The sequence below is a fragment of the Oncorhynchus mykiss genome, chromosome 5, assembly GCF_057628025.1.
Source record: "Oncorhynchus mykiss isolate SJ-2025 chromosome 5, ASM5762802v1, whole genome shotgun sequence".
Lineage (NCBI taxonomy): Eukaryota > Metazoa > Chordata > Actinopteri > Salmoniformes > Salmonidae > Oncorhynchus > Oncorhynchus mykiss.
In genome coordinates, this window is record NC_143026.1 from 62,639,488 (window position 1) to 62,661,841 (window position 22,354).

General features: G+C 43.9%; 1 protein-coding gene across 6 annotated transcripts in view; it reads right to left on the minus strand.

Moving 5' to 3' along the window:
* The window catches only part of LOC110524243 (protein strawberry notch homolog 2), a 101,299-nt gene continuing 78,945 nt past the window's right edge, over positions 1 to 22,354 (minus strand). For 3 of the 6 annotated variants that reach the window (XM_021603710.3, XM_021603712.3, XM_021603714.3), the window contains 26 exons: positions 20,345 to 20,506; positions 19,622 to 19,705; positions 18,886 to 18,985; positions 18,481 to 18,641; positions 17,851 to 17,984; positions 17,444 to 17,534; positions 17,181 to 17,324; positions 16,712 to 16,829; positions 16,350 to 16,455; positions 16,017 to 16,170; positions 13,970 to 14,146; positions 13,673 to 13,770; positions 12,962 to 13,044; positions 10,618 to 10,794; positions 10,367 to 10,488; positions 10,053 to 10,184; positions 9,656 to 9,791; positions 8,677 to 8,789; positions 7,447 to 7,518; positions 7,180 to 7,288; positions 6,883 to 7,098; positions 6,186 to 6,280; positions 5,574 to 5,666; positions 4,834 to 4,965; positions 4,249 to 4,516; positions 1 to 4,061 (listed from right to left, as the gene is read on the minus strand). In XM_021603710.3, coding sequence (XP_021459385.3) covers positions 3,082 to 4,061; positions 4,249 to 4,516; positions 4,834 to 4,965; positions 5,574 to 5,666; positions 6,186 to 6,280; positions 6,883 to 7,098; positions 7,180 to 7,288; positions 7,447 to 7,518; positions 8,677 to 8,789; positions 9,656 to 9,791; positions 10,053 to 10,184; positions 10,367 to 10,488; positions 10,618 to 10,794; positions 12,962 to 13,044; positions 13,673 to 13,770; positions 13,970 to 14,146; positions 16,017 to 16,170; positions 16,350 to 16,455; positions 16,712 to 16,829; positions 17,181 to 17,324; positions 17,444 to 17,534; positions 17,851 to 17,984; positions 18,481 to 18,641; positions 18,886 to 18,985; positions 19,622 to 19,705; positions 20,345 to 20,506 — 4,257 coding nt within the window. In that variant the 3' untranslated portion in view covers positions 1 to 3,081. Of the gene's footprint in view, positions 4,062 to 4,248; positions 4,517 to 4,833; positions 4,966 to 5,573; positions 5,667 to 6,185; positions 6,281 to 6,882; positions 7,099 to 7,179; positions 7,289 to 7,446; positions 7,519 to 8,676; positions 8,790 to 9,655; positions 9,792 to 10,052; positions 10,185 to 10,366; positions 10,795 to 12,961; positions 13,045 to 13,672; positions 13,771 to 13,969; positions 14,147 to 16,016; positions 16,171 to 16,349; positions 16,456 to 16,711; positions 16,830 to 17,180; positions 17,325 to 17,443; positions 17,535 to 17,850; positions 17,985 to 18,480; positions 18,642 to 18,885; positions 18,986 to 19,621; positions 19,706 to 20,344; positions 20,507 to 22,354 lie in introns of all 6 variants that reach the window. The other 3 variants (XM_090235472.1, XM_090235473.1, XM_090235474.1) reach the window with 1 other exon arrangement.

A 22,354-nucleotide genomic window follows, 5' to 3' on the forward strand; every position in this document is an offset into this window, starting at 1 on the left:
TTTTTGCAATCTTCAGTTTTATTTGTTGTTGGTTTACAAAGTTAAGATTGCACTATGATATATTCCTTCCTTTTGTTATGAGTAGAAAACCTTTAAAGAATTAGTCGAAAGGCTTTTAATATATTTTTTTTACAATATATACATTTCGATCTAAATTATAAATATATAGAAAAACAAAAGCACAACCCAGAATAAAAGTGCTGAACACAGTTTACAGAAAAAATAACCTTTGTTTAAAAATACATACAATCAGTAGCATGTTTTTAGTTTCGTTTTTGTTAGCAATAAATTATTTTAATGTGATACTTCAAAAAAAACGTGTACTATTTTTTTTTTAAAGCTGAAGAAACAAGGATGGTTACAGTTATACAAAAATGCAATCCATCAAAAGGTCAGGAATACAACAAGCTTGCAACTCTCAATGTTAACAGACAACAGTAACTTGATTATGCCATTCTTAGTGCAAATTTCGGAAAATGAAAAAGACCTAGCTAAAAGATAAATTGCTGTTAATTTTTTCAAACCGTGTTTGTCCGTTTCCCCAGGTTTATAATGCATATTACTTCATGTGAGCGTTATACCACACAGTCCATTGGCCATAGGTGAAGCATGGGACACAAACTGTTAGATTGAGAAAATGTTTGGATTTATTGGAATGTGCCTGATGAGGAATTATATTTAGGACAATCTGAAGCACAAGAGAGAGAGAGAGAGAGGGCTATGAGATGGGTAACTACGAGAACACGGGCCTGAGCTATTGGATGTCTGGGTTATGTTTGAATCTGTCAGAAAGTGGGTAAAGAATCTGCACATACAAGTATATCCAAGTGCAAATCTGCTCAAAATCTTTGTCAGCATTAAAATGTATTAAAAAAAAGACGACAACAGATAATGTTCCATAAAAGAAACAGAATTTGATCTTTGCCCTAAGATAGCATAAACACTTAAAATCACCAACAATTCACAACACTTACCGACAAACAAACCCATCACAAGTCTCAAACATAAAAAAATACAGCAAGAGTCGCAGCACAGAATGAAGAAATAAAATAGTACTAAAATGTGTATTGGTTAGTTTCACCACTGTTGTTAGGGAAAACAATAACATTTCTCTTAACTCCCCGCCAATCAATACATGTCTAAGATTTCTTCCTGAGATTGCTATAATAGGTCAGATCTAGCCAGTAACTACAGGGGGGTGGAATACTTTGGTATCTCTTTGCATTCTAAAGTTCTGGCAGAAGCTGTAAAAGTTGGAACGATTCTACTTAAGTCACAAGCAGAATCAGATAAAAGAACTGAAAAGAAACAAACCAACCACCCTGTACAGCACAGTGCAATATTATTTGGTGGCAGGCTATAAACTTATTTTTTTGTTTTTATAATCTTGAAAACTAGAAACATCCCTGACCAAAAGTATCATCAGGAAAACAATCTAAAAACAACATGTCCCTTAAATATAAATAACAATTATAATTATCATAATAACAAGGATGACAAAAACATCAAGAGCACATTGCTTTTATCCCCATCACAATGTTTATACAAAGTTCATAAGTATTTCAGATGTCTTTAACTACAGACTACGAGTAGAACAGAAAGAAAGAGGAATACAATTCTTACCATGCACAGGTGAATCTATAACCTTCGGCTGTGGAGCATAAACAGTACTTAGACTTCTAAATGTCTTGTTTATTGCTTTTGATTGGTTGAACTTACCCAGGCTTCTCATGAACAAAATACAGTGCATCCATTTCACAAAGACAGACAGATCTCACAGATTCTGAAATGTATAATATACGATATACATATAATATGGACTAAAACAAATTCATATTAATATTGGTCAGAAAGTTGAACAAAACAAAATAACAAATGCACTCGACACTTTCCTGAGAACTTCAAATGAAAAGCAAACCATGGGTCACATCGTTGGATGAATGTTGTGTAGACTTAAAAAGTTGGATATTTGACACCATTTTAAAACCATCCACCCAATTGCATTAAACCAGCAGTATCTATCCCATCTAACCCCTGTTCTCGGTTTATCACAAGGCCTGGGAAAGCAGGGTTCCAACACAGTCTGCCGATGGGCTGAAGAGACCGCTATAGTGTAGGTTCCACAGACAGGCATACACATACTGAGTTGTGGTGTGGGGGCTATCCCTGGCTCACCACCATCATAGATTCAACAGTGGGGTAAGTTAAATACAAATATAATAAATTAAGATGCCAATGCTTCGAGTATAAATCTATACATTAGGCCTATATGGGTTTCAAAGACTACATTTAAGTAGGTTTCCAAAGGCACTGTTACAATGGCAGACTTTTCTTTTCCCCCTCCCTTCTTTTTTTAAAAGCGAGACACAGGCGTGAGTGATGATAGAAACTGCAGGGAGAGGGGGACACAAGGGAGAGGAAGGGGCTAAAACTAAAACATTTCACCCCTATGAACCAATCTGCCCTGTGTTGATTTTTCCAGTTTGAAGTTTTTGAGTGGAGCCCTTGGTTTAATCAAACCAAGCGTTGCAAGATAGCCCAATTCAAGTCGATGCAATGGTGATGAGGCAACACAGAAAAGCAAACACACAACAGATGTGCATGAAAGGCAGTTGGAAGCCAGCAACGTTACCAATGATACCCAACATAACCAGAAGGGGAAGCTGTGGTTCTAGAAAAATATGTTTATACATTGTGATTTCCTCAACAAAGCAACACAATTCCAACTGTGATGGATCATTTAAAAAGCACATGCGCTTTTGATATTCTTAAAAACAAAATCAAACCCAGGTGGAATTGTGTTTCTTCAAATGAGTCAAGTCTCGGTGTAGAAACTGTGGTTTTGAGCCCCCCTACTCTCTCAATGAAGGGACCCGGCCAATTCCACCCGGGTCATTCGTTCACCATCTCCGAATGAGACCAAACCATTTGGTCTCGTGAACGTGCCCCTGGCCTGTGGATCCAGAGCCTGGAGAGGGATGGGGAAGAGAAGAGCACAGGACAGGCAGTGGTGTGACTAGGCCCTGAGGGGAGCGTTCCCGCTCAGCAGCTAGAGGACAGACAGCCACACTGAAGAGGTTGTTACGCAGAGTCCCATTCGTTCGGCTGGTACTGGATAACCGACTGGCGGTCCACACTGGTCCGCATCATGTTGTCCAGGACCTCGCGCGCGTTGATGAGTGTGTCCGTGCTGCAGTGGCTGTTGGCTAGAGGGAGGGGCTGCTGTTCTGAGGGGCCAAGGGCCGAGGAGGAGAAGTGAGAGGGGGTGGAGGGGGACGAGACATGAGCCACTGTGTTGGAGGAAGAGGAGGAGGTAGAAGAGGTCGAGGGGTTAGTAGCTGTCTGGCTGGACAGAGAGTAAGGCAGAGAGTCTGGATGGTCAAGGATATAGTAGTCCTGGTGGGCGCTGTTGATTAAAGGCTGATCTGACCACTGCTGTAGCTGTGGTTGTATCTGCTGTGGCGACTGTAGCTGCCGCTGTTTGATCAGCGGTGGCTGTAGAGGTTGCTGCAGAATGTGTGCTGTGTTCTGGGCGGCGAGTGCGTGCCGCGATATCAGTCTCTCCAGGTCAAAGTCGGAGCCCCCTGTCAGGCTGATCAGGCCCAGGACTCCCTCCGTGCTGTCTGGGGAGGGAGAGGAGCTCACCGTCAGGTCCAGGACCTCCTCCCCAACCCGGAAGGGCTTGGTGGTGGAGGTTGGAGCGGGCTGCATTGGGGGCAGGGAGGGGAAGTGGTGGGGGAAGTGGGAGAAGATGCTGGCCATGCTGGGGAGCTGGTTGATCGGGCTGGGCTGGGGTTTGGGCTGTAGTAGAGGCTTGACCTGTAAAGGCTTGGCCTGGATCAGGCTCTGGTAGAAGTTCTGAGTCCTGTGGCTCTGAGACTGGCTGTGGGGCTGGCTGTAGGGCTTGGCAAGCAGGTGTATGTCCTGAAGCTGCCGCTGCTCGGCTAGCCTCTGCTCCTGGGCATGCTGCTCCCTCTCCTTGCGCCTCCTCTTTACCTCCTCATCCATTTTGAGAAGCTCCACTCGCACACGGGCCACGCAGTTTTCTGGGATCTTGATACCTAGGAGAGAAAGAGAGGGTATTATGTTTACATTTGTTTATACAAGTCGATAATTTGGCTCAGTTGATAGCAGCATAGCCTGTTGTGCCGTTTGATTTTGGCCACTGAAAAAACACATTTGCCAAGACATTCAGTGATGGTGTGTGTGTGTGTGTGTGTGAATTGCATGAAGTTGTTGAGTACTCACCGACTTGCTTGTTACTATTTTTGGTTTTGAGGCGTACAATTTGCAGGATGCTGGAGCTGGTGATGTCAGAGACCACGTCAGCCACGCGCTTCCAGACACGCAGCAGCGCCCCGCACAGCATGTGGTACTGGCGCAGACGCATACCCTGCAGACACTCCTGTCCCTCCTCGATCTTCTTACACTTCCCGTTCCAGTTAGCATGGCTACATTTCCCAAAGGAGAAATTGAACTGGCTCTCCCAGCTGTCCTTGGCTTGGTCTGGGGTCACCTACGAGGGGAACCCCATGTTAAACACCTGTTTGTATGTATATTGGACCTTACATTACAGGATAGAAACAGGACTGTATTTCCTGTTTCACTACTTTGTTTATTCCACTAGAGGGAAGCATACACTACAGAAAACCACAACAGAGACATTTCCTGCAAAACAACAGACAAAATCTTTTTGCCGTGTTCTGAGTGGAAACCTGTGTGCATGTCAGTAAACCCGATAGCTGTTCCATCAGCCGACCAACAGACTTCTTTCTATCCGTGTGGGTGTGTCCCTGTGTGTGCACGGTGTGTGTGTGTCAGACTGAGCCCTACCTTGCGGTAGCGTTGCTGCAGGTTGTCCAGGCTCTCAGGGTGGGCCTGCTTGCCGATGTTGGGCTTGTAGACGATGAAGTTCCTCCCTCGGCCCTGCTCCGCCAGCAGCACACAAGGGTGGTTCCCCCGCAACTGAGGAACACATAGGAGACGGAAATTATTTGAAAGTTCTGTAAAATACTTTCATGTGTTTTCCTCTGGGCACTATTGAACTCCGTCTGTACAATTGTTTTAAACCACCAATAAATCAAATCAAGAAAGAAGCGGAAGATTTATAGTGCGTTTAACTGGGTGTGTGTGTGTTTGCATGGAGGGTAATTGTAGACTGAATAGTAATTTCTTTGTTGAATTGTAGTATGAACCAAGTGAATGTAACTACAGTATAATACAAAAAAACAGCATCAGGAAGGACGAGACAGTGTATATTGTTCACTCTTGCCACTACAATTAATACTGAATAAAATTATCCTTCTTTAGGTTCACAATTCCATTCTACTCCCTTGATGTGGGATGAAAGAGCCCCACTCCAAAGAACAGAGAATTGAACAGAGGAAACTGGACCCATCTGAACTGTCATTCACCTCTGGGAAACAGCCAGTCTGGAAGCTGTTCCAGCGCTGATTGAGCCCTGAGGAGGTACAGGGACTCACAGTATCACAGGCTTCCTGGTACTGCATCAGTATGCGTGCTGGGACATGCAGAGCATCGCTCTCTGCTCTATGGTAGCCAGCTAGACTCACCTTGTAGGAGAGGTAGAAGCCTTCGTCAGGACTGTTGAGGTTCTGGGCCTTCTCGTAGGCCTCCTCCCAGGGCATCCCTCTATCCACGCTGATCTATAGGGGTGACAGGGCAGAGGGCAAAGGTTAGAGTAGCTGCCCTATGGGAAAGCAATACGCAGAAAGTACCCACTATAGGCATGAGTCAATATTCTAACACACACAAAAATCAGTGCCCAAACCCACCCACCCCCCCCTCCCGCGCCTGCACGCACAGCTCTTGGTCCTGGTTGTGTTGGTTTGAAATGTCAACTCTAGGTTAGCCTGCAGCAAAGGCAAGACAGGAAGCCGGAGACACTAGTAATTATCTCTTTGCCTCTTTGGTTGTGTATGTGGGAAACACTACTCTTTTGTTGTGTCGCGTCAATGATAGGAAGTGTTTTGTTTTTATTTCTAGGTTTAGTCTCTGAGATGTAATGTCTACTTTTCAGGCCAGAGAAGAGGCAACAGCACTGATTTAGTTACAAAACACAGATCAGCATGCAAATTTGGTATGAGGCATCACTGTAAAAATATAGATTGATAATCATATTGTACATGAATAATGTAGCAATGTACCATGGGAGTGATGCCTACCTTGTAGAGCACAACCTGTCCGTCCTGGGGGTTACCCACTGTCATGAAGGTTTCCTGTTTCTCCTCATAGATTTCATCGTTACCTGGGGCCAGATCTGAAAGACAGGACACAGTGTTCCAGTCAGGAGACATATCTATCATCTCTATACAGAGCCTCAGTACCATCACAAGCTATCAGCCTCATGCTTCTGTTCATGGAAGAATATTCTAGGAAGGCCAAATGCAGCACGGCGGATTTGTTTGAATGGTATGTGGAATGCTATTCATATGCAGCATATGGTTCTAAATGTGTATAGTTGGCCTTTACTATACAACCTAAGGGGCTCCAGAGTGGCACAGGGGTTTAAGGCACTGCATCTTAATGCTAGAGGCGTCACTACAGACCCTGGTTCGATTCCAGGCTGTATCACAACCGGCTGTGATTGAGAGTCCCATAGGGCGGCGCATAATTGGCCCAGCGTCGTCCGGGTTAGGGTTTGGCAAGGGGGAGGCCGTCACTGTAAATAAGAATGTGTTCCTAACCGATTTGCCTAGTTAAATAAATACAAATTAAATAAATATGGGAAAGTGCACCCTTTTATTGACTCGGGTTTTATGTGTAGACATAAAATATCCAAGCACCACTACCACCTCATGTTAAGAGTCTCCATACTGTAATGTAGAAATGCTGCCTAGTGTGAGTGTTGGAACTCTATACCTAAGATGCCCATGTCGTATTTGCCCTCCTTCTTGTCCTTTTCGATCAGGTAGTCAAAGTTGTCAGTGAAGTACTGGAACAGAGAGTTCTGCTTGTGGACCTCCAGGCCCAGGATCCTGTTGAGGAACTTGGTGATGCTGCAGTCTTTCTCAGTACTGAGACCAAAGCGAGGCTCCTTGCAGAAGATGCCCACGTCCATCATGCCATGCTTCATGTCTGAAACAGGGAATAAAGTCATTATTTCAATGTAGCTTTGGACAGGACTTGCATAATGTTTGGGACACGCACTCAACATACCTCTGAAGAACAGGGAATCGCCCCCGGGGTAGCCTTTGGGAGGGGACACCTTGCTCTCAATGTGACCCAGGATGGCTTTGGTGATCTTATCTAGAGCCTTGGTACCATACTACAGAGAATACAAATAGGGAAACAAGTCATTTAAGAGGTCAGGACACTGTCCATCCCCCCAGAATCTCCAACACAACGAATCACAGGTAATGCCAATTTGACTTCTATACAAGCGGAAGCATGATCACTGTTGGCGTAATTCAAGCCAGTGCATACCTTGTTTTCAAAGTTGTATTTGCTCAGGTCTCTGGACTCTGTGGCTCTCCTGTCACCGTGGGTCAATGCACCCTGGACATAGGAACACACTGTTAATACTAATAGTATATATATATATATATATATATATATATATATATATATATATATCTATATATCTATATATCTATATATCTATATCTATATATCTATATATCTATATATCTATATATATATATATATATATATATATATATATATATATATATATATATATATATATATATATAGATATATATATAGATATATATAGATATATATCTATATATATATATATATCTATATATATATATCTATATATATCTATATATATCTATATATATATATATCTATATATATATATATATATATATCTATATATATATATATCTATATATATATATATATATATATATATATATCTATATCTATATATATATATATATATATATATATATATATATATATATATATATATATAACATACTGAAACACCAGCTACAAACACATTTTTCTCAACTTCAGACACCTAAAGCATAGAGGCACTGAATTGACACCACTGCCCAAACATGTCAAATGCACAGATTGTGACTTAAGGTCCACTTGAAGCCAGCTGCTGAGTTAGCTGGTGCCCACAAAGGAATGTTCTGGGATGAAAACAAAGGGGTGTTTCTGCCAGATATGAGGTCACTGCTCATCTGGAGGCAGCCAAACATGTATTCAGCGGCTAGGAGAGAGGGGAAGAAGAGGCGCTGGGTCCTGGCATGGCATAACCCATTCTGAGGCGGGCAGAGACACCTCCCCCCCCCCCTTCAGAGAGAGAAGGCAAATTAATGACTGGAGTAAAGACATTACAATATGGAAAACTGTCTCATAGGAATCTCATAATTACCCAGACCTGGGTGTGTTCCAAAGTCTGAAAATAACCTTATTATTCAGACCAAAGGAGGACCGGAGGCATTTCCTGGGTTTGAAATGTTGCGTGAAAGGTGTTTATGTGAACTCAGGTGACTATACAGAGCAGCTGGTCAATAGGACAGAGCAGTGCCCAGACTATGGTGTGATAGTGGGGGGGTGGGGGGAGAGATATACTGACTACGGGAAAAAAGGGTGGCCCCTGCTCCTAAGTTATTAGCTCAGCATACCAATCTTCACTCCAGTAAAACACAGACTTATGGGATGAGTAGTAGTTGAGGTAAGAGCCACACGTACCAGGCTCTCCAGTCTCTTGGCCACGATGGAGGCAAAGCGTCTCTCCCCGGCCAGCTCAGAGATGAGGAAGATGTACTCTGGAGCCGTCACCTGGTTGGAGCGATGGGTACGACCTGGTGAATCACACACAGAGGAGGAAGACCAGTCAGAACAGACAGACTCAGATGGAACAAGTTGGTTAGGTTGATTTCAATGATGTATGAACAGAGGCTGATTTCCTGGTAAATCTGTCTCTGAATAGAGAAGTGTCTTACCAAGAGCCACCCAGCACATCTTTTCTATGGAACATATTTTTCCTGGAACACCTAGGCCACTTGACTGTTTGTGTGTGTGTGTGTATTGTTGTTAGTGTAAACAGTGTCTGTCAATCAGGCCCACACATGTCAACCCACGCAGTAAGTTGCTCCCCAAGGGAGCACGGCTGACGGGAAGTCAGTTAATTACTGCAAACAATTCATTCACAGACCGCAATGTGTGTGTGCGCACAGGCCTGCTTTTCCACTGTTGTTGGGTGCAAAATTGCTGTATATCTAGCAGACAGCACCGGATATTAAGGCTAATTATATTATTCTGATTTAGTTGAACACCTCTCTCCCTGCAGCCAGACAAAACTGCACCACCTCCAAATTAAGATTCTCAGCATTAATAAATGTGACTCATTCTAATCATTAGAATGTCTCGCCTCCTTAGGTCCAAAAAGACAAAACATTTTAATTTGATATACATCAAATGATGGAATCTGTCTTTAGGGGAGGCCATTTGAAGAGGCAGCAGATACTAATGAAATTACATTTTATCAGGCTAGGGTGAAACACATCTAGCAGTGGATTGTGTGAAGAGAGATTACAGGTTACACACACTGAGTGACAGTGTGTGTGTAACCTGCATTGAGGAGAGTCTAACCCTGACCCTAACCATGAACACGACCTAACCTAACCTATCTATCTGACCTTTAACCCCTGGTCCTCTCCAGACTCACCAAACTGCTGAATGGCTCTGTCTGCACTCCAGGGCAGCTCCAGCGTCATGTGGACCCTCCGACACTGGTTCTTCACCCGCTTGTCTGCCTGCAGGGAGATGCCCGAGCTGGCCGCCTCTGAGATGATGGCCACCAGCTGGGGAGAGGAGGAGAGAGGGGTGGAGGAGAGCGGGAAGGAGGTTAGCGGATAGAAAAAAACACTAACACTGCAAGACAGACCACAGAATAATGCTGTGGTATGCTGTCATAAGATATCACAGGATCGTGATTTTCTAAGCAAGAACAAACACATTCTGTGAGCGAGGCCCTTCGACTTGCAGAGCCACTTGTGATACATGTTGAATGTTTCTAGAGAGGTTGCCTGGTGCTCAAATAGCGGTCCAGTCCAGTGTCTCACCTTCTCTCCGCACATGAAGCGGTCCTTCTCCTTAAGGTTGATGTGGTCGATGGTATGGCTCTGCTCCGCACGCGACTCGTAGCGCACGCTCCCGTCAGGCCGTCGCACCACACGCCCCTTACGACCAGTCATCTACAAAAGAGGTTAGAAGGCATCAACAGAGAACTACAGCCCAGTTCGTATCCAATATTCATCTCACCCTTTTTCTGATGGAGCCCTCACATTACACTTACTTCATTCGAATGTCTCTCTTTCAGAGTACTCTTTTTCTATCAGGTGGAATGGACACGTCTCTGCAACATAGGGGTACGTACCTCCGAGACTTTCTCTGGACCTCCCAACTTGTCGATGAGTTCATCCAGAGTGTTCAGAGGTAGCTCCTTCCCCAGGTCAGCGATCTTGTTCAGGAGGTCCTGCTTCATCTCCTCTATCCTGGCTGTAGAGAACCCAACCAAACCCAGACAGAGAGGCATGTTAACAACTGTAACCAGAGTCACACAGTCATAAAACCACCAAGGAGAGACCACAGGAAGATGCCCCCCAAATGTCTGCCAAGTGTTTTTACTGTCGACGAAGATGACGTCGTCGTCGTTGTTGTTGTCCAGCAGGGAGTCGGGTGAGGAGTTGGAGTCGGTGTCCATGCCGTCCGTGTCCGTGCTGCTGTCGTCACTGATGTTGATTACACCCCCCGGATCCACCATGGTGTGCTTTGGGAACTTGGGCTGCCGGCCCCTGGGCTTACCTAGTGGACAGAACGCACATGACTGAATTCAGACTGTGGCTCAGTGGCTTCACCTGAATAGTCCATGATGAGATTTTAACCGGATGTGATGAGGCAACACTTTGCAACATATAAAAATAAAATTGCTATTATCATTATATAATAGGTGTGTAACGGTTCACCACGTATTGTGGTTTTGGGGTCACACGGTTTGGTTTTGGTAAGACAGGAAAATTAAATGCCACCCATAATGTTCAGCATTTGCAATGGTCCTGGCATGGTCTGTTGTGACCGGATTGTTATGTTGGGCCTTTCAAGTTTCCACTCGGACGCTGTGAGGTGGGACCATGTAGAATGTGGAAATTTAACCGTTATGACGTTGTAAATAACAGTTGGATGCATTCATGTGATTTGAACTCGTTGAGAACTGCCGATTGGCTAAATGCTTCTAAACAAATTCTAGAGTTCAAAAACCACATTAATAGATGGCTTTTGATAAATAATGTTTTGTTGTTGCATTTAACTGCCCGGAAATACTGTTATAGAGGCCATTTCCTTAGTAGTTGACGTCAGAGGTCAGCATGTGGGAGAAGCGTGTGCTCAGGATGGATGAGTTTCCCACTAGTAATTACCAGTTTGAAGGGCCGTTCATGTGGTAAATTCCCACTTGGTTACAAACGCACCACAACACTGCCTCCATCAGATGCGGACACTCATAAAGGGGGTGTGTCTGTAGCACAGTACATCTCTCGCTTTGGGGTAATCTCCCGCTTTGGGGTAATCTCCCGCTTTGGGGTAATCTCCCGCTTTGGGGTAATCTCCCGCTTTGGGGTAATCTCCCGCTTTGGGGTAATCTCTCGCTTTGGGGTAATCTCCCGCAAGAGGGAAGTTCATAACATGTCTCTAGCACTTTCACAAGGTGCTAAAACCCCCTATTCTCAACCACCGAGAATGGGCGCAGATCTGCGGTGTAAAAAATAAACATAGCCTACCTATTGCTCTTGTCATTTGTTTGGCCCAGGCAGAATCAGCTGCCAAGGGCTGATTGGATGTGGAGGGGAGACTGTCGTTGTTGTTGTTTCTGACACGCTGATCAGACCACCCGCCTTGCATGCGCATACATTCAATCATTTCATCCAAACTGCTCGCGAACGTCAACGGGCGTCTACATAGCCAGGCGCTATAATAGGACTTGGTTCTATTTTAAACGCTTGACGCAATGCAAGTCCCGCCTCTCCCATCTACTCATTGGGTGATTGAACGATGAACGAGGTCCATACTCTAGTCCAGTTGGTGGCGGTAATGCACCTTAAAGTTGCCAACCACCATATAAAATCCACAGAAGAAGAATGAACGAGACAAGATTAATCAAAGAAAAACGAACTAAAACGAACTAGGTTTCCCCTTTTATCTTTGGATAAAATGTCGGTGTAGAGAACACACGATGTTGTGTGACCATACTGTACGCATTTCAGGTAAAACAACAACCCAATGTTAATCTCACAGGACAAATCAGCTAGCAACAGTAAGCTAGCTATGTTTTGTGTATGTTTCGGCCTTAATATAGTTGGTTTTGGTATTTTAACCTGTGTGTCATGAACACGTCTGGTAGGGATAGACAAAATCAACATGCACCCGCGGAACTGGTTTGGTCATCATGTTAGCGTTCCCGTCTTGCTCTGGTATACAGGGATGACGTAAATGTGTCAACATATTTGAGGTGTTGGCAGCTGCATATTCTCATTGAGCGTGGCATCATACCGTTAATGTGTTATCCACAACTCTCTGTCCATCGTCGTTGGTATCTACCGGGAAGCCAAGATTTCGCAAACCACTCAACCTCGTACAGAACTAGTTCCCGTCTGCGCCTCACAAAAAGGACAGTTTGAAATGTGCCAATTAAGATTTAAACTTTGATTACAATGTAGTTGTTTTAATATAATTATCTTAGATTTACTCATGAGGCAGAGGCCTACAACGCAGCATACGCACATCCCATAGGCCTTGTGTTTTTTTAATGTATTAGTTTGAGTTGTGGACAAAAGCGAGGACCCCGTACCGTACGGTCTGTACTAATACCGTTACACCCGTTATATACGCAAACTCTTGACCTGACAACACAAATGCTAATTTAGACGAAGCACCTCACAGGGGGAGCGCAGAGCTTTTAGTATTTTAGTTGACGTACGTTTTCTCTTGTTTCCAGGCGCTTTCTCTCTCCTCGGCTTCTCAGAGGGAAAGTGTTTCTGTACCAGAGCTTTGAACACCCCCCTGAGGAGAAAAGACCAGACAGACAGACGGTTATCATCTGAATCTACCACTGTGGAAGGCTGACAGGATGTCAGGATAGTTCTGACAGGTTATAGAGATGTGAGTGACAAGCTCTGATTGACCTTATCATATACATTTCATGTTTCCCAGGGTCAGACGGTCCAGACAGACAGAGGAGGGTAATTTCCAGCCTGACACCAAGCTATGCTCCCAGGTAGAACATGACTGCAGGTAGAGATCTAGGATCAGCTTACCCTCCCCAAATCCTAGCCCTTAACCATTAGCTGGGAAAACAGATGAATTGAATTTGGATCAGTGTCTAGGGGAAGATTCATCCTACACCCTCAGGTAGTGGTGTTTGAGAAAAGTGACGGGTTCTGACTAAACCTTTGACTGAAGCTGGAGAGTGACAAATGGAATGTCTTTTAACTAGGAACCGGTAATGTACCCGCAACAGACAACTGATTCATGTGAAAACCACAGGCGTGTCAGACAGAAAAGTTCCGGTTACACTAGATGAAAGCTGTGGTGTTGTGTGTGAGGTTTGAGTCAGGGCTGAGACAAAGATCAATTTGCTCCAATATTGTACTTAACCAAGGCTTCAGAGAGCCAAGGACACAGGACTTACTCTGCTGCGGATACGAATCTGTCCAGGTGTCCATCGTTCTCATCCAGGACCTCTCTGGTTCGGGCCTCTCCTGTAGACTGTAGACCAATCACAATGCACTGGGGAGGGGAGAAACAAGACACGAGCAGAGTGTCACACTTAAACATATCAACAAGAAAAAACATGGCTCTATTTTCCTTGCCCATTCAAATGCAGGGATAATTGTGATAACGCCTCTTGGCCAGAGAATCCCATCTAAATGACAATCATGGTTAAATAAAGGATTAATAAATTAATACATGTGCTGGTCAGCCTCACCTTGCCAGCCTCCAGCTCCTTATTGGCCAGCTCCACCAGGCAGCGGACCTTGGCGGCGATGCAGAGGTATTTGAAGAAGCGCTGGTGAGAAGACCAGAACTGACCCCACAGGGACTTCCTGCTGACCAAGCACAGCTCATCCGCTGCACGCATGAACACGGCCAGAGTCTCCGCCCACTGAGGACACACACATACAAGTCACATCTTTAGACATACTGTAACAGGGCAGTTACACACAGTTCACACATCACTACACACACACACACACACACACACCGGTAAATTTACTAGCAATCACACAGTCTACACACAAACAAATGCAGTCACCGGTCACATTTCTCCACATAAAAACAAATCACACATTCTACCTACCTGCATGCACACTAGTGATGGGGGGGCGAAAAAAAATCTGAAGTTAAATATATTATTTTTGCGCTAGTTGGTGATACCCGAACCAAAACATTGGTCCTTCACATCTTACTTCCAGCCACGAGCCCTGCGCGTGATCGGGAGCGCCATTTCTTGTTTCTCCTTTTCTATTGATGAAGCTTTTGTCCGGTTGAAATATGATTGATTATTTATGACAAAAACAACCTGAGGATTGATTTTAAACATAATTTGACATGTTTCTACGAACTTTTATTGTACTTTGACTTTTCCTCTTGATGTTGAGAGCGTACATTGTGCCTTTGGATTTCTGAACTAAACGCACCAACAAAACGGAGGTTTTTGGACATAAAGGAGGGATATTATCGAACAAAACAAACATGTCTAACAAGGAGACCTGGGAGTGCCACCAGATGAAGATCAAAGGTAAGTGATTAATTTTAATGCTATTTCTAACTTTTGTGAGCCTTCTCCTTGGCTGTATGATTTTAGTGGCTAGGCACTGACCTAACATAATCGCGTCGTGTGCTTTCGCCGTAAAGCCTTTTTGAAATCTGACAGAGGTTGCATTAAGGAGAGGTTTACCTTTAAACGTATGTTAAACACTTGTATCTTTAATCAATGTTTATTTCTGTAATTTGATGTGGCTCTCTGCATTTTCACCGGATGTTTGTTTGAGACAATGATTACTGTACATAACGTGCCAATTTCAACTGAGGTTTTTGGACATAAAGATTAACTTTATCGAACAAAACACACATTTATTGTGTAACATGAAGTCATTTGAGTGCCATCTGATGAAGATCAAAGGTTAGTGATTAATTGCTATTTCTGACTTTTGTGAGCCCTCTCCTTGGCTGGAAAATGGCTGTATAGTTTTCTGTGACTAGGCACTGACCTAACATAATCGCATGGTGTGCTTTCTCCGTAAAGCCTTTTTGAACTTGGACACGGTGGTTGGATTTACAAGAAGTTATCTTTAAAATGGTGTATAATACTTGTATGTTGGAGGAATTTTAATTATGGCTTTTGTTGTATTGAATTTAGCGCCCTGCAATTTCACTGGCTGTTGTCGAGGTGGGACGCTAGCGTCCGGAATTCAATCCCATTGAGCACGTCTGGGACCTGTTGGATCGGAGGGTGAGGGCAAGGGCCATTCCCCCAGAAATATCAGGGAACTTGCAGGTGCCTTGGAAGAGTGGGGTAACATCTCACAGCAAGAACTGGCAAATCTGGTGCAGTCCATGAGGAGGAGATGCACCGCAGTACTTAATGCAGCTGGTGGACACACCAGATACTGACTGTTCATTTTGACCACCCCCCTTTGTTCAGGGACACATTATCCCATGTCTGCGGAACTTGTTCAGTTTGTCTCAGTTGTTGAATCTTATGATCATACAAATATTTACACGTTAAGTTTGCTTTAAATAAACGCAGCTGACAGTAAGAGGACTTTTTTGTTGTTGCCGAGTTTACATGCATACATATAGTGATCAATATGTTTGGAACATAAAATCACAGCATTGAATCGCAATACATATAGAATCGTAAGAATCTCATTACATATTGTATCGGCACCTAAGTATTGTGATATCGTACCGCGAGGTCCTTGGCAATTCCTGGACCTAACGCACGCATGCACACGTCTTCAGTCGCTCACCAGTTTGGCAGATTTGTTGTAGACCAGTTTGAAGTCATCGTCCAGGCTGATTTCCTCGATGCGGAAGGACACCCCTGAGAAGCTCAGCTGCCGGGCGATGTACATCCCACTCACCTTCATGTCCATTGCAACAATCTCCATGGCGCCCACACCCCTGTCAACCAAAAAGCCAAACCACACAGCCTGTCAGCTATGCTGTATTCTAAATACCAGGACTGGTCTGGTAGCCAAACCATTACAATATGTTATTCTCACAACATAGATAATCATATACATTTTAATTATAAGATGGTGATATAAATCAGGAAAAGGGCGTGTGGAATGAGGCCAGACCTCTTCTCGATGGCGTGCAGGAAATCATCAAAGGTCTTGAAAGGCGTGCCGTCGCCCCAGATCCCCAGGCGGCTCATATAAATCATGTTCTTTGGCTCAGAGGCACCTGAAGGGCGACAGAGAAGCAGGGGTGAGATATTGATACAGAGACAGCGAGAGACAGAGAACAAGTATAACTAAGAGACCCAGAGGAATTGAAAGAAAGACCGGGAGGGAGAGGAAGACAAAAACAGGCTGAATGAGATAAAGCAGGAAATCAGACAGGAACAAGTAGACAAACAGTCCTAAAGTACAGGCATTGTGAGAAAGAGCGATAGTGAAAGAGAAGACAGAGGTCCAGGTACAGTGTGAGAACGGCCCACCTGTGGCACTGGCATAAACCACCCTGGCCAGGGGCAGCTTGTGCTGCAGGTCCAGCACGGCCTTGCCCATCTTGGTGGACGTGGCATTCTTGGCCTTGTGGCATTCGTCAAACACAATCTAGGAACATGGTCAAGGGGAAAACGCTGCTACAATGTGAACCTGCCCAGCGTAAACATGCTGATTGAGCTAAACTTATGTTCAAGGATAATTAGTAGTCACTGTACGAGATGGCCATGCTAGACGGGCAATTTCATCAGGACGTATTTGTTCTTATTTTAGGGCTCGCTTCAGTAATAGCGGTTAGAACATGCAGTAGTTCTAGGATGGCCAGTGCATTGACTGGCGTGTCAATTTACAACAATTCTATACGTAGACAGAAATCCTGAGAGCCACGGACCCGGACCATCTACAATCAGATATTATCAGGTTAATAGTGACCAAGGTGGTAGTGTAGTGTATAAAGGATACGACGCCGTCAAAGCCGGGCTTGCACCAGTCCAGGATCTGCTTGAGTCTGGTGCGGCGCTGCCCTCCTGCTTGACTCTCACCAATCAGAGCAGAGTATGTCGCAAACAGGACTCCTTCTGAGGTAGCTGTGTCGCCATACTTTATCTACAGAAAGCGACACAAGCAGAGGTTAAACAAGACAGCATTTGTGCTTACAGACCCTCAGAAGACAACATACAGTAATTGTAATGGTTGTTTGACATATTAATTTCTCATTGTCTCACCTTGTTTAAGGCATGCACAGGAATAGTGGGAGCATTTATGTCTTTGAGATCTCTCTCTGCGTCGTATTTCAGGTCATTGGACACACTGAACCTGAGGGGTGGAAGAGGAGAATGAGTGCATCTTTACAAAACAAGCATGACGCACAAGTGAAACAGGTTTATTTCAGAGTTGGTAGTAATTAATGGCACTGACTTTCATTGATGGTTTCTAATGCAGGTCACAAAGGCCCCAGTCTGACGCAATATCCATTACAACTAACGTTTTACAATCGAAACCACTCAAACTTAAATCTATTAGGCAGGGAGACACCCACCTACGTAATGGTAGGATATAAGGTAGGGAGAAACAGAGCTAGGCTGGGTAATGTATTGAGTGTAGTAATAGTAGAAGGAATATAGTGTCTTACCATAGTGCTTTCTTCCTTCCTTTAAGGTAATTCTCCAGGATGATGCCGGCCACCGTACGGCCCTTCCCCACTCCGGCCCCGTCTCCTATCAGGAAGCCTGCTCTCTGGTTGTTCTGCAGGATCACCTCATGTTGCTGGGAACACACATGGCGCACGGTGTTCACATGTGTATACAGACATACACTATGACTAACGTATACATGTCATATTGAAGTCATTTAATAGACAACGTGACTTACAATACAAGCATTCAATTAAACAGCAGGATAATATATTGAACAAATACTGAACATAGAAACTCCACAGCTAAAGTAGGCAATACAGTAGAACGCGTTTAAAGACATTGTATAATATACCCTTTATTTATGAACCACACACTTTTCCAAGCACTTGAACTTGTTCCTGTACACACATTATCGGTAACTAACACTTCACATTGTAGTCATTTAGTCGACACTCTTATAAAAGACAGGCATTTAATAAAACCACCGCATACTATTGAACAACTTACACAGAGAGGTATCAAATGCACAGCTGAAGATAACACCAAATACAGTTTCTAAAACATACTTGAACTTGTTCCTGCCAGACCAGACGGGTGAGGTCAGAGGTGATAAAGGTGAGTGTTACCTGGCAGGCGTAGATGATGGCCTCGAGTTGCAGGGCAGAGAGCAGGCCACAGTTGATGGTGAGGTTAGGAATGGATAGAGTGTAGGTGATGTCAGGAGGAGGGACGCTGGACAGCGTGTTGGTCTCCACCACTATGTCTGGGTGGGAGATCCCTATGGTAGCTGAGGAAGGACAAAAGAGGGAGATCATTTAAATGTTGAACAGACAGGCAACATTTTACTAAATCCCTCACAGACTAACTATCCATATCAGATTATATTATTATTCCCTGTATGAGTAGTTGTGTACTAATGTCACTGAAAAATATGACTAATTTCTAAATTCAAATTCCTTCCACAAAGAAAAACACAAAAACAGCAACCAGGACAACATATTGTGTCTTGAGAGTAGTGTCAGGAAGCATACATTTGGATGGTTTGTAGTCGGCGTAAGTGTCTACGTGTCCCAGCTCCTCTGTCTCCTCCTCCTCCTCCTCCTCTTCTGCCGGAGTCTGGGTTCTCTGAACCTGCATAAGCAAAGGGATATGGGTAATGTAGTTCATATCATGTCTATTATTTGCCTCCTGTCCATCTACACTGATATGATAAAACTGGACAAGTGAAAGCAAAGGGCCCCTCTTTCCAGATCAGTGCAGGTGAGGAAGATAAGTAAAAATAACCTCAACAAACTGGACAAGACAGAAACAAGATAGATATGAGGTGAAATTAAAAAAAAGTTCTAAATCATAGTGAATGGTTACAGGTCAACGGGTTGACAGAGCTAATTAACTGATCATTAGCTGACCTGCAATTACTTGTCCTGATGCTCATTAATAAGGTCATTAAGAGCCTGAGTGGATAGGTTAGAGAAATAGACTATTGTTTGGAGGAGGGGCTCACTAAGAGTAACAGAGAAGTTAACTGTTTTACTCAATATATTTACACAAGATTTCAAAACCTGTTTTTGTAACGTCCGCAAAAAAGGCAGCAATAATTCATGTGGGTTTCAAGTTATGCTAAACTTATTTTTAAGTTAGTGTGGCATATTTAAAATGATGCAGTCTGTTTTGACTCCATCTCCACATTCTTGTGCTTTTCAAAATGGGCCTCAGTCAGTCACTTGACTAATTTAGGTCCGATTAAATTTGGAGGGTTGAGGCTACCTGGTATCCTCCCAAAGGTGGGGTGCTGATAATGGCAGAGATATCCTCCAAACTGCTCAAACCCTGAAACCTGTTGGCATTTAGCTGCAGGGAGAACAAACAAAAAACAAGCATTCAAACCAAATGAAAAGATGCAAGTCACACCCAAGTCGTGTGAGTCATGAATGTCAGAACTTCTGGAACAACAACATAAGTGACATGTCTGCTTGTTAGTGAAAGCCAGCGGCAACAAAGGGCACAGAAAGTGTGTAGAATACATAGATAAATAATGGAGAAAATAACAATAGAATCAATAGGAAAAACACAAAGACTCAAACAAATAACATTTTCCCACTTCTGAGTCATATTCCCTAACATTCTCTCTTTCTGGAGATGGGTTGTAAACATATCTGACCCCGGATCAGTGGTTAGAGGCAACATTTACCTACTGTACATGACGTGTATTTGAGAATTGCTGTCGAGTGTTAAGCACACAGACACTTGGTCTTGTTTTTAGAGTGAGCATGTATGTGTGAGTATGAACATAGGGGTGTTAGTTGGCAGAGAAATTTTTATCTAGGTAGTAGTGTGTGGTGATGCATGTATGTGCTGATGAATGTCTCATTGTTTTGTGTGAGAAAAAGAAAACAATGTGAGAGTGGGTGTGCTATATGAATAAAATAAATAAATAGTCAACATAAAAAGTAAGAGGGAGTCAGTCTGTGTGTAGTCGGGTCCCCTCACCTCCAGCTGGCTTTGTGCTGGTGTGTTTATGTCCCATAGTGTAGGCACGTGGGCCAGGTTGTCTGCGTGTATGAAGTCCTGGGCATCGGCGTACTCTGACAGAGAGTCGGCTGGAGAGGAGAACAGAGAGTTGTTGGAGAGGTCATCGATGCAGGACAGGTCCTGGAGACACAGAGATGGTGACAGACAAAACATGTTAGTAAGATCTCTTCTTTCTGGATCAACTAAGTGATGGACCCTTCTCATGTTGCAGCAAATTTAGTGGGGTATAATAAAAGGATACTTAAAATCTTTGTACTGTGAAATTATGACTTGGTTTATACAGTAGTACCCTTTAAAGCAATGTTATGATTAGAAAAAGAGATACAATGCCGAAAGAAAACCGTGTACAAAAACTAGTAAAACATGTGTTTGTGTTTGTGCGTGTGCCTGATACGTGATGTAAGACGTGCGCTTGTAAATGTATTTGTTTATGCATGTGTAAGTTCATGTACTGTACGTGAGTACATAAATACATGTGTCGGTAAGTATGTGTATAGTTTTCCCACAGTATGATTGGACGGTCGGTCATTGGGAGAGGCTCCCACACCCCCACACTTCTTTTAAGTGGAACCACCCAGAGGCCCAAGAATCAACTAGGCCCAGTTCTGCAGAACAAGAGCAGCAGCTCCAACCAAAGATGACCCAGCAGCCCAAGACTGATACAAACCATGGAATAAAAAAATAAAAAAAGACTGACCAGGGAGAGCATGTAGGATACACTGTCCAGCACAGTAGAAGGGTTGTTCCACCAAGTCGGTGACCAATTCGGTGATATTTTTTATTTTAACATTCTGCCATAAAGAGCACATGATTGACTTCATAAAAAATAAAAATAAAAAATATAAAAAGTTTTTCCCCATCCCAAGAGGTTAAATAAAATGATGACTATAGTAAGTGTCTAAGTACCAAATAAAGTAACAGCGTTGACCGTAACAGGGTAAAGATTTACATGTCAAATCAGAAATAAATCTTTGTGTTAGGGAGAATGTAAGCTGTGTGCAACAGGGCGGGGCAATTGAATGAAAGCTTTGCATTTCATTTTTTAAATGTATTGTTAAAACATTTCTACAATGTCTATCTACGCTTCCATCACGTGGACTGGGATATGTTCCGCACTGCGTCCAACAACAACATTGACGAATACGCTGATTCGGTGAGCAAGTTCATTAGAACGTGCATTGAAGATGTCGTTCCCATAGCAACGATTAAATCATTCCCAAACCAGAAACCGTGGATTGATGGCAGCATTCGCGTGAAACTGAAAGCGCGAACCACTGCTTTTAACCAGGGCAAGGTGACCGGGAAACATGACCGAATACAAACAGTGTAGCTATTCCCTCCGCAAGGCAATCAAACAAGCTAAGCGTCAGTATAGAGACAAAGTAGAGTCGCAATTCAACGGCTCAGACACAAGAGGTATGTGGCAGGGTGTACAGTCAATCACGGATTACAAAAAGAAAACCAGCCCCGTCACGGACCAGGATGTCTTGCTCCCAGGCAGACTAAATAATGTTTTTGCCCGCTTTGAGAACAATACAGTGCCACTGACACGGCCCGCAACCAAAACCTGCGGACTCTCAATCACTGCAGCCGACGTGAGTAAAACATTTAAACGTGTCAACCCTCACAAGGCTGCAGGCCCAGACGGCATCCCCAGCCACGCACTCAAAGCATGCGGAGACCAGCTGGCTGGTGTGTTTACGGACATATTCAATCAATCCTTAACGCAGCAGCGCCTCTTCAACCTCAGGAGGCTGAAGAAATTCGGCTTGTCACCAAAAGCACTCACAAACTTCTACAGATGCACAATCGAGAGCATCCTGTCGGGCTGTATCACCGCCTGGTACGGCAACTGCTCCGCCCAAACGTAAGGCTCTCCAGAGGGTAGTAAGGTCTGCACAACGCATCACCGGGGGCAAACTACCTGCCCTCCAGGACACCTACACCACCCGATGTCACAGGAAGGCC